The following is a 19,018-nucleotide window of genomic DNA, read 5'->3' on the forward strand; positions in this document are numbered from 1 at the left end:
GAGAGAGAGAGAGAGATGGGAGTGAAAACCAGAGAGGAGCAGGGACAGACAGGGAATGCAGAGCATGTACTCATGTGGACAGAAAGCAATCCAGGGAGGGATGCATGGAGACAGCGAGGTCGGGGAAGGGTGAACAGGAGCCAGCTAACAGAGGGCCTAATAATGAAGACAAGACAAGGGATGGAGGGTTGCCTGCCTAGACTGCAGATGAAGAGAGAGAAGCAAAGAGCTGGACAGAGAAGTAGAAAGGCACGGCAAAGGCTGGAACAAACTGAGGAGACTAAAGCAACTCATACTTTTTGACAATTACCAAGGAGTAAACAATGTTGATGTATGTGTGTGTATTAGCCAGTCCACTTCCATTATGCATGAGATGTTAAACAGTGTTTTTGCAAAGCGTTATGTTTTCACACAGGAGCTGTCACACATTCCTCGTGCCACAGACAGAGCCCATCTAAATTCATAGAGCTTTTTATCCAGATGGGCTTACTCTATTAACATACCTCACCTCTCATACAGCAGTGTGTGTTTGTGTGTGTAATTATGTTTCCCTCAGACTTTTGTGTTTGTATTGACGAGGTGTAGGAAATGTAAGGTGTATATGTGTGTGCGACAGAGTGAAGAAGATTTAAGAAGAGTTATTCAATACGCCTTCTGTGTGTCTGTGTGCATACCACAGAGCTGCAGGATGTTGCGGTCCAGTTCGCAGTAGTCCTGGTCTGAGACGTTGAGGTGAAGCAGTGCATTGTGGGACTGCATGGGAGAGGGGCTGAGAGGAGGCCTCTGGTAGGATGTCTGAACAGCCTGGACTCGTACACATGCCACTGAGGCCTGTGCGTACATCATGCACATAAACACACATCATCAGACCAAACATAAACAGTTTAACGTCATGTTATTATCTTTCATCTGGTCATTCAGAGAACCAACGAAATGAATGGAAAGAGCATTAAAGCAAGCATCACCATATAAAACATCCAGTAGCCACTTATCTTTAAAGGCCACTTCAACAAGCACTCAAAGATGGATTTTTCTTTTATTGATATTGATAAGGTCTGTTGAGGACTAAGGGTGTAATGATATTAACTCTTTTGAGAAACACAAGATTTAAAATCTCAGAAACTTACAATTGAGGGAATATTCATAGATAATTAATAAAACATAATTTTCAAGTTTTCATACTGCAGTTTACTACTTAAATACCATCTTTGCTTTTGTGATTGTTGTGATTTTTGCTGTTTATGTAATCTTTTGTTGTGTATTATAGCCATCTATGTGCCTAGTCCTCATTAGATTCATTAATTAACAAAGATTATGCCTTCCTGTAGAGTATATGCTGTGCTTTACCCGTTCCGTAAAACACCCTGATGAAGGCTCTGTGCCGAAACGTGTTGGTTAAATAAAGAGCCAACTCTTCCAGTAAGTCAGCTACTGTTGCCAAGTTGTTGTTTTTTCACATTTATGACAAAAATAGACAGAAAACGAGAGAGCTTACATGTTTTTCCAGCACGTTAAGATGCAATTCATCCTGATCAGACAGTGGATTACAGCCCACCTGCAAAACACACACATTTCAGTCCAGTTCAGTCCACGATGCTGTGTTGATGTTATCTAGTGAATTGCATTTGTTACTTTGGTTTATCAATTAATTGAAATGATATTGTATTTCCCTAATTTCAAGGACTCACCAGTAAGACAGCGATGGCCTTGTCCCGCTCCTGGTCCAAGATAGGAACGACAACAGCTAAAAGAAAGAAAGAAAAAAGCATTTATAATAACTAATGCATTGACTCAGACTAAACAGACTTTTGGTCCTTTTATCACTCTCCTTTAATTTTCTTTCTAATGTCCTTGTCCTCGTTTTAATCTTATTTGTTCGTTCTTCGTGTTGTTATACTAATAGAAATATGCAGGGGAATGAACGTGGAAGAGAATCAAACCTCATGCCCTTGCATACAGTGTTTATTCTTTTTTCTCTCTTTCATTTGATATTCTCATCGCAGATAGCGACAGGAGATCTTTCTGGACAAAATAATTTTGAAGATAATAATGAGATCTACAACCAACAGAACAATGAGTTTACCACATTGGCACCAAGCTAAAGCTTACCTCTGTAACATCATGCAGTCTTTTTTTTTGGGGNNGGGGGGGGGGGGGTCTCTTGTACAATTTTACTGCCCACGCGGCTCCATACCTCTCCCTCGGCAATCATCATCTCTTGTTCACTACTTCTCTCTCTACCTCTTTTCGTTTGTTTATTCTCCCACGTTCTCACATCTCTCTGTTCCACTGCATGCACCGGCGCACGCTCACACATCCTCAAACAAGCACACACACACAACTCAGATGTTGGTCCATTTGTCTGTCCGCCAATATTGTTCAAGCCCCCTCGCTGCACACACACCTCTTCTGTGTGCTGGTAACGGTGCTGCAAGGCAGATTCTGTATTTCTCTGGCAGCTCGGACACAGGAAGGCCGGCACACTGACATCGCTTCAGCTGGTCTGCGATACTCCTGAGAAAGACAGACAGATACAAGTTGAGTTTGACACAGAGAAAGACAATTACCTACAGAACATTAGTCAGAGTGAGAAACGGACAGACAGTGTGTCAGACGCTGGGGCGACAAAGAGGAAGAGGAGATTTGGATGACAATCGGAGCAAATGGAAAAACAATCACCAGCATTGCAAAAACAGATGCGTTGTATTCATTGACACTAACCAAAACATGTCTGAATAGAAGTATTATTCATTCTGAAATTATATGAACTCAATACAACCATGTATGTGTGTGTGTGTGTGAGGGAGCCAGGTGTGATAATGGTGAAGGTCTCTGTATGTCTTATATTTAATACAGAAGGCAGCTTTCTTATGCTAAAATATGAGACAGGGATTTATTTATTCTGGACTGACTGCTGCCAAAGGACACAAAGACACATACATTTGCACACACATGCGCAAAACACACATCTGTGTGACTGCACACTTCAGTAAGCATGTATACTCAGATTTACATGAATATGGTAATAAAGCACAAAAAGAAGGAAAATAGTTTCACTCAGGTAAATTCATAATCTATATGCCTCACATAATAATCTACTGAACCCTCCAGAAGCCATACACACACACACACACAGCAGTCACTCCATTACATGCTCACAGATTCTGAAATCCCCTCGAACCATTGCAGCCAAATCTCTGCATGGTGCATTGATTTAAAAGTGTCCATTTATTTCAGCTCACAGAGGAATAGTCCACTTCAGTCAAAAAACATTCTCATCGTCGTTTACTACAGTACTGTAGCAAATACAGCTGACCTTTGTGTAATGTCATTGTTCAAAGCAGCTTTCCCGCACAACCATGAACCCAGTTTATAGTGGGCACAGCAAAGAGCAAAAAACCCACCCGGGGTCGTTAGGAAAAACACTGTTATTTAGTTTTCTCTGCACATATGACATACCTTTTAGATAATAAAATGTATGTTTACATATCTGGTAAGTGGTGTGTGGAGATAGCTTTAAGGTCAAGTAAAGGTACACAACAGTTAGCAGCAACAGTAGCTCAGATCGACATATACGTCAAAGCTGGTGTGGTGTTTACAGTGATAACAGTAAGCAGTAGCAAAGACTGTGAGATGGGCATTTAAACAGACCACTCAGATACAGTAAATGTGTGTGTGTCGGTGTGTAGTTGGCACTCATAAAAATCAGCTGATGATTAATTGATCTGGGTGATGCTAATGACTTCATGTTCCTGCTACACTATGAGCTCCATTTGTTGTAACCGCTTAAGCATCATTAAGAAATGACTAACAGCTGATGGGGTGTTAATGTGCAAACAAAAAATGGAATAGTTCATTCTGATTCAGACCAATTCTGCATTATTATGTCTTTCTCAAGATATATGCATATTTTATTGTGTTATTTTCTGTATGACGTTTTGAGGGTGACAGCAAGAACAAAGTGGTCAACAGCGAGTGAAATACTTCCTCTCGGGAGGAGCTCTACTGCAACATTTATTAGGCTGTGTGTTTTTCCATACATTTGATCATTTGTGCATTTTACTCACACAAAATGTAACCATAAAATATAATAGCAAAATAAAATTCAATATGAATAGCTTTTCTTACAAAAAGGGTATTATTTTAGATGGAACTAAAAGTAACCCATAACTGAAAAGGTTAATTATAGGAAAAAAGTTGTGCAACTGCATTGTGTTTGTGTATTACTGTCTTCTGTATCTCTTAGACCTTGGACTGTGTGTATTCCTTTTGCAGTATTTCTAACAATAGCTTGTTTGGCTATAAGAAGTCAGTTATCTTCTACAGAACAAAACAAATGGTTTAGAGGATAAACGATAATGGAAGCTATCTTAGCTGAACTTGCTTATGCTTTTTTATGTGTGTGTGTGTAAGTGTGTGTATGTAGGGGTCAAGGTCCAGTTAATGGGCTTGTATGTATTAGAAAGTGGGCTGGAATGAGGCCTGCTGCCTCTCAGATGGGTTCATTGAGTGTGTCTGTGGGTGTTTGTGGGTGTTTGTGCTTGTTTGTGTGTGTGTGTATGCCAAGGTCTTGATAACAGGCTTATATAAGCAGGTGAATTGGAGGGAGAGAAGTAACAAAGTGCCCTGTAGCTCTTTTAATATCCCCACTACCTCGCGCCTGCATGTGTGCGAGTATGTCTGTGCGTGTGTGTGCATACGTGTGGTCTTGTTTGTGTCAGCATAAGGATGTTCGTGTGTGATCCTGTGTTTGTGTGGCAATGAGGTGTTGGAAAAAGGGTTCTTGTCTGACAAACAGACAGTTTCATCTATAATGCAGTGTTGGTTTTTGCTGGAGCCTGGGCAGCCGTCGCAGCAGCACACAGGGTTGTAGAGCTTCAGAGAGCACTTAAGAGAGGAGAGGATCACCGTGTCTTGCTGAGGGACCCCGGGCGCTGTCACCTCGGCTATTAGCCCTGCAACGCTTCCGCTGGGAGAGGGATTGAAGGTGAGAGAGAAAGAGGAGCGGCAGGGAGGGAGAGGGGTGTGGGGACCGAAACACAGGCAGCTTAGTGCTTCATGGCCCCTTGGGGGAGAGTGTGGGCTGGAAAAAAAAAAGAGTAACGACTGACTGATGCAGTGAGGTGAGAAGGTGGAATGGCAAATGATAAGAGAGGGAAAGAGTTCGTCAGAGAGACAGAGAAAGATGTGCATTAAGAGAGGAAAAAGTGACATAAAGGTAGAGTTTTAATGAGAGCAATAGAGATGAGGGATGGGGAAAAGAAAGTAAAAGGTGGTAAAAATGAGAAGATAAGAGAGACGAGGAAGGTCCTCATTTGTCTTGATGATGAAATCTCTCTCTGTGAGACTCCTGTCTCTCTGTTGATGATGTGATTTTGGGCTGAGCGGCTCACATTCATACAGGTGACACCTGCTTTTCACACAGAGAAAACAGCCTCCGTTTCCCCTCTTCATCACTCCCTTGCTCTACTGTGAAACATCTGTGGCTTGCTGCACACACACAACAAGTACACACCTGATCTTTCCCTCCTGTGGCAGTTCATGTGGCGGGTCGTCAGATAGCAGCCTCGAGTGTCCCTCCAGCATGTAGACGCAGACACACTCCTGGAATGAAACACACATGCACATTCATTTGTATCATTAATCAGATTCTAATTAATTTAATGAGTGATGAGCCTCTTCCATTTACAACAAAGACCCGGGCCGTATGTCAGGGCAGAGGCATTTAGCTCCACTGCTCTGAATACTATTGGGAAGCTTTTATTTCAGGTAATAAATCAAGGAAATGTCAATTATGTTCAGCTGTTTGTGCAAATGTAGAGTTTGCATGTGTATGTGTGTGTGTGTTTGAATACCGTGCTGGGTAGCAGCTCCTGTATGCTGTCTCGGAGGGCCACTCGCAGTGAACGTGCGTCGACAACTGCCGCCAGCCGCAGCAAGGCATCCTGGGGAGGGAGACAAACAGATGCCCTAATGTCTGTTTGGTTGTTTGTTTATGATCTCAATGTGTGGCTCCAAAAACCTGAGGCCTTGGCAATAATTTCTTTTTTTGGTGGGTACAAGGTTTATGTTGCAATAGCTCTTCCCCAGATATTTAGCTTGGCATGCTGCAAAGGCCTCTGAAACAATATTTAAACTGTGTCACACTCGGTAAATGCATAGCAGGCTGTGGTTATTGGAGGCACAAGTACGGTACTACATCGTCAGGGATTACTAGAGTTAGTTTTGCTCTTCAGGACACTCAATGCTTTTGTTTCATTTTGGCACTGTGAAAACCAAGCACTTGACAATTTATCTGTAGTGTTTGCTGGCAAGAAGCAGCTGAACATTTGTGAAATGGATTGGCGTATGGTGGTAGTACCAGCAGAAATCTCATGTTTCACAAATTACATAACAGATATTTACTTTCTTATCATTGATGCATTCTTTGAAGATTGGCTAGAAGCACTTAACTTGGAGGAGAGAGTGCTGGTTATTTTAATTGCTGTCTACCTCTGATTAGTCTGATCATATTTAACAAGAGGCAATCTATTTTTATCTCTTTTGACTTTGATAAAACATACTAAAGACAGACAGGCATGAAGGATCTAATCAGAGCTGAAACAAACCAGAAGGAAGTAATTTCAAGTCTGGTGAATGCTTAAAATGAACGTATCCATAGTGGCCACACTGGAAGGTGGGGCAAAAAGCTGGCTGCAAAGAAGAGAGGGGCACAATGCGATGAATAATACAAGTGGAGGTGATGCACGATGATGTTGTAAACATGAAAAGACTGGGCCAATTGCTACATAAAGTGCTTGTCCAATTGTTGGTTTTGGAAAGAAGAAAACCCCCCAGCCCCTCCCAATTTCCAATGTTAGAAAGGTGTCGGGGGGCGGTGTTTCAGATGCCATGTGTGACTATTAGAGAAGCACTTTGTTTGACGCATACTAACACCTTAAAAGGGGCAATATAACTGCAAGGTGAGAGCAGTTTGTTTTCAAGTGCACTTTTTGGTCCTCTCAAAACAACCTTCTACTTTAATAAAGATTAGGTCTGAAAACAGGGTAGACAAGCAGAGGAATGGGAAAAACAGGAGCGCTGATCTGTGATAACAGGAGAGGTTTTATTTTAAGGTCATGCAAGATTGAGTTCGTGCCTCGAGGTTTTTACATTCTCACCTTTCACAAACGTTAGAAACAGACATACAGAGTTGCAGCGTCTCACAACCACAACCAACTCTATCTGATGAGTGCTCGTAACATCCCAGGTGACAGCTATGAATTCATACCATGAGAATATTTACACTCTGTGTGCAGTCTACTTAAATCCCTACCAGTTCCAGTTATCACACTGCATTATTATTACATGTAACCGCAGTCTTAAGAGAGAATCTTCAAAATCTGATCAAAGCATAGAAAAACGCTGGAAGAAATCGCAGAGGCTTAAGATGCTGCAGCTTTTAAAACTGTGTACAGAATATAAAGTGGAAAGAAGACGGTTATGTTTAAAGTATCGCCTGTGACTGCCAGATCATCCTCTTCCAGTTGTTCTGAGAAAGCTGTTAGTCACACAGCCGAGCCGGAAGGAAGAACATCTTTTTCCTTTCTTAAGCATACTATACCACAAAGGTACAATGAGCTGTGCCTGCTGGGGGGCTCGATGTTACACCGAGGGTGTCCATCTGTCACCCTCTCTTTTATCATTATCCTCTTTTCACACCTTCCTTCCACCCCTTTCTCCTCTGTCTCTCACTCATGTTCAGCCTTGTTTTTGACTGAGAGCAAACATGGAAGACAAAGGAACGGGAGGCAGAGAAGCAGGGAGGAGGAGTTGTTAGTGAGGGAGTGAGAAGGGGTCAAGGAGCGAGGGAGGAGAGGAGAGGAAAAGGAAGAGATGGAGAGAGAGTGGAGAGCCTTGTCATGCCTGAGCACTCAGTGTTGGTTATTACATATGATTAGATATGATTAAATGCGATTAGCTTTGATCACTCAATCAGCCTGCCAGAGTGCTGTTGTAATGAAGTTGGAGCTGTGCCAGCCAATGTGTGTGTTTGTGTATGTGTGTGTGTGTGAGTGAGAGAGAGAGTGAGAGAGTGATGTATCTTAAGCTGCAGATCTTGAAATGCTTGTGCAAATCCTGATAAGTAATGTTCGATGGAAGGTACAGCAGACAAACAGCAAACGTCTCTGGCTTCCCATCCTCCCCACTCTGCTGTCAAGAACTTGTTGAGGGTGGACGCTGAAACCTGCCATCCTTTGTGTGCGTGGCTGTAACAGTGTGTGTGTGTGTGTGTGTGCATTACTAGCAATAAGATGTATGTCTTGGTAAATGTCAAACTCTATCTTATGACCTTTCACAATCATTTCTTGCCATAAACCTCAAACCATCTGTTATATTAATTTACCTGGTTCTCCACCCATCACCACACACACATTCTCACACCTACACACATGAACACACATACACACACAAAAACACATATGCACACACAATCGCCCACCCACTCAAGCAACAGTGACAGCGGAACCTTTTTCTTCTATTTTTGCTTAATGAAAGTTCCTTTTAACATGATTAATTCATTGTTTTTACCATTTTATCTTAAAATTCACAAATGTACATCCATTTTGTTGCTGTCACGTGAAAAAGCCTAATGTCAGCTTTTCGGGCACTGGAGCTCATCCAGTGGGATTACTGAACCTCCCTAGCAAAATAATTAGATAGAGGACAATGTAATCCTTCAATTAGTTCAAAACTGAAGCATGACAGTCTCTAAAATTTGAATGAAAACTGCGACGTGATTTCATTATACTAATACAGTTTGTTTTTCTCTAATGTCATTTCAATTTCAATGAATTTGGCTAGAGCTTTTATCTGAATTGAGTTGAAAATGCCCTAACAAAGTACATGTTTTAATATGGGAGACATCAAATCCCCCCCAACAATGGAGATCCAGAACTCATGACTGGACAATGTGAAGAGCCATTATGATAATGCTGTATATTTATTATATTGAATTATTTCTATTTAATTTTAGAATGACTCTCATATATTCCATATTCATTCTACTCATTGCATTACTGTCATTTATAATTTGTTAACTCATCTGAACCAGGATGTATCATACTCCAGTCTCCACTATGCAACAATATGAATAATTACAATAAAATGTTTTTTCTTTAAACGTAATACACACTGGGAATTATGGGACTTTGTTGGCCACCTCTTTTCCTCTCCTTTACCCCCTTCATGCCATCGTTTATCCACACCTCTCTCATTTTTCCTTCTGCCCAAACTCTTAAATTGTATGTCAATCGCCAAGTTTCTCCTCCTGCTACTCCCTCACTCCTCCTTTCATCAGGGTGTTGTCTTTATCTGCAGCCTTTCTAATCACTCGGAGCACTCGGACGTTTTGAAGGGCACCGGTGATCAGCATAGCTAAACACAAATATTCTCTCTTTATCTTTTTAAGACTCCCCCTCACACATGTGGAGACATATTTTCCTTAAGCTCTTTTGTTTACCATCTGACATTTTGTGCATGACACTGCTCACATAAAACAAAAAAAAACTTTTTAGTGGTTTTAAGTTTAGTTAATATGTTCAGCCAGGGAAATCGTCACAGTGTAGACTATCAGACTGATAGCCCGGTCTTCGTTGAGACTGTCTCACTCCCCCGCCATGTTACTCATAAGTTCTCTTTTCCTAAATGTATAAATCACAAAAATCCAATTATCGTCCCCACCACTGGCAGCGGTGAAGTATCCCACAAAGCACCTGATGAAGTCCTACATTAGTGAGAATTGTGTCCCCACACTGCCGTGTGCACAGGAAACCAAAATGTTCTACTAACTAAATGAGTTCCAATGAATACGTACTTCTTCAGTCCCAACATTACTATCAAATTTGTTTTTAATTAAAATCAGATAACTGTCTACCACGTGACTCTACCAATGCCCATGCTACTCAGGCTACTAGAGGTGAAGGGGTTTCCATAATCTGTCTATTTTCAATTTCACCTCTAACTTTATTAAAATCAACTCATTTAAGGCTCTTATATTAACACCATCTCCATCAATATGAATTGCTTTATGCAGAGAAACAGATCATTCCGCCTTCTTTAGACCATCTGCCCCGAGAATCTCCAAACTTGCCTTCAGTCCTCTTAGTATAGCCACTTCGGCACTTCTTGATACTTGATGCGGTTTCACTCAGTTTGTTCCTGAACCTGCTCACTGCAGTGGTAACAGCTTTGACTCGATTCTATCACGTGAGATAGAGGTTGTGAGATAACTTTCGCATTAAATTTTAAGCAACTCTAGCGTGTCCTTGTTATGTCGGTGCTTATGTATTTACCACTTGCCACATTGACTTTAACCACAAGCAATCACTCTGGTTAGTGACTACTTGTGATCCTGGCTCCTTTCACTGCAGCGGCCGTCAAAGTGTACCACTGACTTAAACAGCCTTTTCTGTAGTCAAATGCCTCTTTCATTGTTTTGTAATGTTTTTTTTTTGTAAAGCAACAGATTGTAGCACTGTGCCCAAGACAAATTTCCCCTCAGGGACAACTAAGTTTACTCTACTAGTCTCACAAGACAGTCTACATCATGGTTTATTGAAAAACTACATGCTCTTGAGCATTAATCAAAACTGGAGTTTTTTTACTTTTAATGTTGTTGTCTAAGCTGGTATTAGCTTCTAAACCAACCACTGGCCTCCTTGACCCTTAACAAATAAAGATCTCTGGCCATTTCTAATCAATTCTTAATATATGACTTAACACTGGCACTGTCCCCACTAGCTTTAAGAATGCTGTGGTTTAACCTTGTCATTTGTCTGAGCCTTTTAATCTGCTTTCAGGGTCACTCCACCGAAACTGCACTTACTAAAGTGGTAAATGATCTTCCGCTTACCACAGATTCCGATTCCACCTCAGTGCTTTTATTACTGGATGTCACAGACAACACAGATCATGGTCTTTCTAGACGACTGGAACATCAATTTGGCTTCTTTGGTCTGGCTCTCGTGTGGTTAAAGTCTTACTTATCTAAAAGAACAAAGGGCGTTTCCTCTATTAATACTACATCAAAATGTTCTGATGTGAAATGTAGAGTACTTCAGGGTTCTGTTCTTGGTCCTCTGCTTTTCTTTCTATAGTTCGCCTCTTAGCCAGAAGGTATAGTCGTGGACTTAATATCCACTGCTACGCTGATGATACTTTCTGACACACTGTATGTGCCTCTAAAGGCAGACGATCATTCCCAAATCATTAAATTAGAGGCCTGCTGGTCTGCTGTGAAATCCTGGGTGTCATTTAATTTCCTGCTACTAAATTATGATATAACTGAGATGCTGGTCATACACAAGTTTGATCAAATCATTTGTGATTTCCCAAAGTTTGACAGGCAAGAATATTAGTGTTACGTTTGATCCTTCTCTTTAGATCAGCACATTAAATCATCAACCAAGACTGCCTTTTTTCTTCCATGCAGTCTTTTCTGTCCATGGCTGAAGCAGAGATTCTAATTCATTCCTTTGTTTCATCCAGACTTGATTATTGCAACACTTCGTTGTCAGGCCTGCCGCTTGCTAGTGCTTAAAGTCTTTTAATGGTTCAGGATGCAGCAACTAGAATCTTAACTAGAAAAAACTAGAATAATTATTTACCATATTACCACCAGTTTAATTAATTACCTTCATTGGGACATATTATCACATGTCGAGATCAGAATTTTAATGTGCTTCTGATTACTTGCAATAGTGTAACTGGTCTCACCCCTTGTCTGATGGGAGGAAGTTGATCCAAACTTAAAATGAATCTTTTTACCCTAATCTTTCAATTAGCTGCATTTTCTTTGATTACTTCAGTCTCAATAAATCTCTTAAGCCCAGTACTATAGTCCATATTTGTCCTGCCAATGAGAACACACTGTACATTTTTCTGTCCATCCTGGGAATAGGAAAACCCTCATCTGTTGCTCTTCCTGACATTGCTCACATTTTCCCTTCAAAGATGGAGTTTTGCAGATATATAGTTGGTTGATGAGTCTCATTCCCACGTCGTCAAATGTCAGTGCTCTGGGTTGCCAAAGCATCGATCGAAGAACGAACACCACCTGTTGTGTTGTGTGGCTCGCTCTGAGCCTCTTTGTTTGTTTCCTATTGACCATAAAGGTAAAAGTGTTGGTATTTGACGACCTGGGAATGAAACAACCAACTATCTCTCTCCAGAATGACTGACCCCACCTTATAAGGGATAGTTTTCCTTACTGAGATTGAGGGTTTAAGGGTAAAGGGTGTTGTATGCTGTACAGATTGCCAAGCCCCTTGAGGCAGATTTGTGATATTGGGCTACATAAGTAAAATTTAAAATCAACATATTCCCTATATCTTCTATCTTTTTCCCATCTTTTCTTTGTACTTTCTGGAATTTTTTCTGAGGCGTGTACTCTTTTCTATGCTCAATTTACCCTCCCAGAGTGGACTTCTCTGTGAAGGTGCAAAAAGCCGAGAACATAGCGGTCAGCCTACAGGTATATTGGTATGGAAATGAGATCGTACTGAAGCAGGACTTGGCTGTTGAACAAGAAAATGTCGACCTGCTAATAAATGTAGGTAAAAAAAAATACAGGGCAAAATTTTACCCTTTCATTCAATCTTTTCCCTGAGCCACAGCAGTCATAAATCAGACGTAATAGAGAGGAGGTAGACATTTGGAGTATAACTCCAGGAGGACAACTCACTGAAAAGTTAATTAAGTCTACATGGACAGAGCTGTAGCAAGCAGGATAAAGCCAAATCAGCTCTGTATAATAGCAAGATAATTTCCCACTGAGCAGAACTAGGCCAGATGATAGTTACACATTCCTTCTAAGGTGTATTTCAGTCTGCTTTGGCTGCCTGGTGAGCTTTATGGCACATAGAACAATTCAGTGAGTACTATATAGTTTGGAGCTGTTCTATAAAAGACAACTTTCATGATACTGTCTGATTTGTACATATTTTTATATGCGGTATTACAAGCTGATTAAAAAAAAAAGATTTCCCACAGCTATTTGACCCAGCTCAGCTTTCATGTTTGCTGTATTTTTGCTCTCTAATGGTGAAAGCATAATTGCACAAATAGTTATACAGTTGTTGTATTTGGCGGTGCAGGATCTGCTCTCTGAGGGGCTCTATGTTTGAATACAGCAACTGCAGCATGCGAAGGGTTCAGCAGGAAGCGGATTTGACCCCCTCTGGAGACACCAGTGAGATGTGGAATATGCATGATGTAAGATGCAAGAAAATCCCTTCAAATATTTTTGATAAACAAGAAGAAAGAATAGGAGGCTGTGGTGGTGCAGCAAGAAAGCAACACAAGCAGTTAACAGCTGTGTGACAAGTGAGTGAATTAAGGAGGAGCTGACAAGTTAAATACAGTAATGTCTCTGATTGTTTTTTTGTATTTAACTGAAGTGACGAGAGAAAGGACTTTATTTTGGTTTCCTGTAATTTAATATTTATATTTTCATAAGAAACTGATAGTCGATACATAAGTTCCACTTACTAGAAAGCCTTGAGCCACATCTCATGACCTTCATCAATGGTTTGTTTTTGTTTGAATTTTATTTCTATGAAAGCGCTTTATGACAGATAAAGAAAGAAATCATTTAACAAATGAAAAAAGGAGAAAACTGCAGGAAGAGCAGCAGAGGAGGGTTAGGCGGACATGCAACAGAAGTTGTGTGTACAGAAATAACAACGTTTTAATCACAATATGAAGAAACAGAATGACAACATAGGAACTGTTGTCATGGAGATTATTTGTTCCCTCTCTGTGACAGCTGATGCTTCCAAGGCAAATAATGAACCTTGAAGCTCACTAGGCTTTACTGTTTGAGAAACAAACGTCCCTGTTTTCTGAACTGCTCCATTTGATTAGATATTATTATTTGAGACCAACTCTTATTTGACAATATTGGTAAATGGCCTTGTCAGAAAAGGTGATTGACTGTTTACTTGGATCTGATGTTGATCAGCCCTGTTTTTATAAAACCAACACAATTTCTGTCTCTTGTGCGCTCACAAACAAAAGCTGTAATATTCATCAATGTAGATCATACCAATTAATTTTCTTCTCCCTCAAATCAATTGACACAGCTACATTATAATTTGTTTTTTGCTACTACCTTTGACATTTTCTTTCACTAAAGTTAGTATTACACAAGACAATATCAATAAATCACTGTAAAACACAATCAAAATATCCCTATGTCTCCTTTTTATGAACACGAACTAGGAAACCCTTCAGAACCTGTTAACAGATTGTACAGTTTTTACACTTCCTTGGAGTCATTGTCCCAGATGTCAGTTGTAAATTGCTTGAATTGTTGAGCATGGGCAGCACAGGATATGAGTTATATTCCGCAGTACTAAACAGATGAATCCCTCCTCAGCTATAAAGGTTGAGTCAGACTCAAACTGATGTAAAACATACAACATCTATTTATTGTTAAGAAAGAAAACCTCTGGAACAAGGGCACTGTTTTTGATAATATTACTTGCATTACGTAGTGCTTTATTGTACTGAAGGTAACACATTCAGTGGAGAATAAGATTTTAGATCAGCCAGTTAGCTGAGTACTGATATTGTAAATTGGCCACATTAGTTAAAGACCAAGCTTAGCTAAAGACTCGACTGGGAGGATTAGTTTAAGGAGCTAATTGGAGCCTTTAGGGTAACTATTTCTTATCTGCTGCATTGTTCACAGAGCCGTCCGTGAATCAAGCCAATCTGTATTTCAAGAGGTTTACAGTTCGACCTTGATCTAACAGCAGGAGGATGAAGGGTAATGGTGTCACACTTGTAGATGATTAAAGGCATCCTCCCTCATGCCTATAGATTCTTATGTAAAACCAACTATTTACATGCCCTGACAAGCCTCCCTGTGCATTTTAACAAACCACTAGCTTGCTCACTCGTAACCTGTTAACCATGTTTACCCAAGGATGTTTAAGTCAACAGGGGACGTACTGTTCACTTATTAACATTTGAGTCAAGTGAATTACTGATGGGGATTGATTTTTGCAGTTGTCTGTCAGTCACTAAAGGGAGAGAGGAGTGAAGAGGGGCAAATGTAAAGACTATATCAGTGTATGTTTGAGAGGGGAAGACACACACACACACACACATGATTTCCCACACACACAAACCACACACACCAGCAGAACAGAGCACTGGCCTGAAGGTGAGGGCTGGTATGTTTGCAAGTGTCCGCGTGTTATTCAACTAGCAGTGGTCTCCAGTACATCACTAACTATACGGAGACACCATGCACTGGTAAAGTACAGCAAGCCATGATGACGGGCCCTGACCATGCGCACCACAACACACACGCACATCGTCCTAGCTGAACTTTTCAAGTACATAAAATCAAAGAGTACAAAAACAGAGGATTTTTATGAAATTTTAATCTAAATCCATACTAATGGAGCACGATGAGAAATCGGCACGAACCACATTTACAAGTTAAAGTCGTGGATGTGTAAAACAATAAAAGTGATGCTTTGAAAATAAGCTACCTATCACTGTGGTAAACGAAACAGGAGAAACAGGTCATACTGTGCAGCCAGTTTTAATTTAACCCACCTGTGCGTTGTGTGGTGTGTGTGTTGTGTGTGAAGTAAAGGACAAATGGATTTTCTAGAGATTATGAGGGAAGTTTTTAGACTGAGACCAGACCAACGACACATATATTTTCACTCAGCATGACTCAACCGGAGGGGATGATAGACAGAAAGTCAGAAACAAATCGAACCTGAAGAACACACAGAAAAGGCAGGATTGCCTAAACAGGAACCCAGTTCCAAATGACAAAGAAAGCCCTTTACTGAAAATTCAACACGTCTGCCTCAGAGAAGATGATAGATATTGCTGGAGAAGATTGGAGAGAAGCCAAGAAACATAGAAACAATAGTGAGGAGGTTTCGACTGTCACTGCCACTTTGGTCAGCATATGTATTAATGCATCACAGATCTACAATAAACATTCATATCACATTTTTTTGGTAGTATCATTAAGGTTTCATGTCTTAATTAATGCCCATGGCCAAATTTTATGTGAACTCATCTAAAACGAATCCAACAAGATTAATTTAAATCACACCCTCGTGCTATAAAACTTGACAGAAATATTCTGGCAGTAATGAACGTCTGCCAATTCTCCTCTCAGTCAGTTTAAGGCCGGTTTACCATCTCCAGAGACAACAGCTGTTCTCATCTGGTCTCATCAATATTACATTTTAATTAAAGAAGAAAAAGAAAGAAAAAATTAAAAAAGTGACTGGTTAGAAATAAAGTACAGGAGATTTCTAATCTGATTTAGGGGTGTGAAATTTACAAGAATTAATCCCCAATTATCATAATATCAACTTCATGTTTTCTTATGGTAATTTTTTGTGTAATTGCTCCTTTATATGTAGGTTTAAGCCTTACTGGAAATATGCTAAATATCTAATGCATGCACAAAAAGATATTTGTATAACAGGCCAGTTGGTTAACTGCAGTATTTTTGCTTCTTGACACCCCTGTGTTTATATTCATTCTAGATGCTGATTTAGTTTTCAGTTTTACTTTGTTTAATTCTTTCAAATCCTAATTATATGTGTTGTTTTATTTATGTGTGCGTATATCTTAACACCTTTATGTCTGACGTAAAGCACCTTGAATTGCCTTGTTGAAAGGTGCTACACAAATACATTTGCCTTGTCATGCCTTTGTTGAATTTAAATTCAAATTCAGACTTTAAGGTGGTCCGTGGAGTTTTTAGCACAACAGAGGAATGTTTTTGAGAACGGGTCCCTATTTTGTTAGTGTGTCCTAAGGCTAATGTAGGATATTAATGCATGCAAGTGACGTGACACACTGATGGTTTAACGCTGACCCACTTATCAACAGTTGGTGGAGGAAGTGTGCCAACAAAGCCGAGGAAGAATACTGTTACAAGCAAACATGGATGCAAACGATGTAAACCGAAAAACAACTTATAATACTTCACAGGGTACGCTTATAAAATACAGAATTTATGTCACTAAAATTTGTTCCGAATTTAGCAGATCACAACTGTTTCTAACTCTTCATATTAGTCTGGTTAATTAACAGTTAAACATTCTTGTTGATGGGAAATGAATAACTGTGTCCAGCCAGCTTGTTTATTCCTGTTGATGAGTGTTTGTGTGAGTAAATGAATTGGTTCCTCTGCTGTGTGTTTAGACGTGTCTCATGTCTCCTTTTGTTTCAGGCTGTGACTGAGCAGCATCAGCATCCTTTGTAATGTGTGACTCGTCCTCTGTCATTGCCTCTGGTGGTGGTAGTCGTCCGTGGTGACTGAAGCGGCACCAATGTTCCTGCATCGAGTGTCATACCTACAATTACACTGATGACAACAATGACGACATTGACGAAGCTGGTGATGAATCTGAACGTTCACCTCAGCGTTCTCGTTGAATTTTTCAATGAATGTCATTTGTGTCAGTCTTTGTCATCAATGTTTGTGCTGTAGCTGCTCACTTGAGGAGCGATGTCAAGCTTTTAGTTGCAATCTGGTAAGCTGTGGAGTTGTTTTATACATTGTTTTAACCCTTTGTTGCTCAGTTTTCACTCACTTTATTTACAGGTTTATATGTACACTATATGTCTTAGTCAGGCATACCATTTATTAAGTTGGGCTATTAAGAAACGCCATCAATTTGCATGTGACTTGTATAGCATATATTTTTGAGGAAGGTTTCACAGTTTTTAAGTCTCCAACACAACTTGAATATCTGTATACAGTAAAGATGGACAGAGGAGACTAAATAATAATGCTTTGGGGGATGCAGGAAAAGTCAGTGAGTTAGCTGTAGGCTACACACTGAACATTTTTCATCCTGTTTGTATTCTGGCAATTTTGCGGCATGAAAAGTCATGCCAGAGTAACGATAAGCTGTCCCTATTTGCACTGTAACCATGGAAACTATTACTGAATTATTTCTGATACTGAGAAAAACTTCCAAGTGATGATTATAATAGAGATACTGACATCCCTGTGAAGTATGTCGAACATGTGTGTTCAGATTTTGATAATGATTTTGATATATTATATAATAAAATGTTAAATTTTACTCTAATAATATCCCAGTCTCGTCCCAGTGTTTGTTCCTGATGCAGACTGAGTAGTCATGCAGCAAAATGATAAGCACCTTGTCTAATCTAAATGCCTCTGATTGTCATCAGTTCTCACCGAGGGACTGGCCTCCTCTCAAATGTCAACAACTGCCAATCAGGGCTGTCTAAATATCATGGCCACTCAAAAACTACCTTGTGAAAATGCAACAGATGTGTCGTGTACGATAGCACCTTTGTTAGACACAGTGATAACTAAGCTTTCCCTCGTTCAGCTCTGCTGTAAGGAGCTATTCAAAGCTCAGGCCAGAAAAAGGGAGACTGATGGGAGTGCACAGGAGAAAAACACCAGTACTTTTTCATTCTTGCAGACTCTGGCACGGAGGCCACAATAATGGTCTCCATTCTTCATCGTCACCTTCTTTTTCATTTGTTCCCAACCTTTGGCTCATCTGTATCTGATTCACACTCTCCCTCTGTGTTGCTCTGTTCCCACTAATGTTTTGCATAGTCTCACTATTCACAATTTCCTACCCCAGCCTTTTCCCTCGGTCTCTTTGTCACCTGTCTACATTTGTCCCTTACATTGCATTGTGCCGGTCTCTCTCTCTCTCTCTTTCTTTCTGTCTCTCCGCTGCAGGTGTTTGACAGTCACACTGTCGTCACATGGCTGTTGTTCTATTTTAATCTGACTCTTCTGTTCAGGAACAGACACCCACATGCTCTCGCCATTCTCTTGGCTCCATTTCACTCTCTATTCAGTCTTTTTTATCATCCACTGGGTTGTTACCCTCCTCGAATGTCTACTTTCAGCTTCCATTTCTCTCTTTATTCTATTTTGTGTTTTTCCTCCCTTGCTCTTATTATCTCCATCCATCTCTCCACATTACAC

General features: G+C 40.3%; 1 protein-coding gene across 1 annotated transcript in view; it reads right to left on the minus strand.

The window, feature by feature from the left end:
• The window catches only part of LOC118341544 (cGMP-dependent 3',5'-cyclic phosphodiesterase), a gene marked incomplete at its 5' end in the record, with an annotated part of 137,077 nt that overhangs the window by 18,983 nt on the left and 99,076 nt on the right, over positions 1-19,018 (minus strand). Inside the window, 6 exon segments of the mRNA XM_035679818.1 lie at positions 675-831; positions 1,496-1,555; positions 1,689-1,744; positions 2,405-2,514; positions 5,516-5,604; positions 5,856-5,945. Coding sequence (XP_035535711.1) covers positions 675-831; positions 1,496-1,555; positions 1,689-1,744; positions 2,405-2,514; positions 5,516-5,604; positions 5,856-5,945 — 562 coding nt within the window.

Source organism: Morone saxatilis, unplaced genomic scaffold (assembly GCF_004916995.1).
Source record: "Morone saxatilis isolate NCDOM2014 unplaced genomic scaffold, NCSU_SB_2.0 Contig8, whole genome shotgun sequence".
NCBI lineage: Eukaryota > Metazoa > Chordata > Actinopteri > Moronidae > Morone > Morone saxatilis.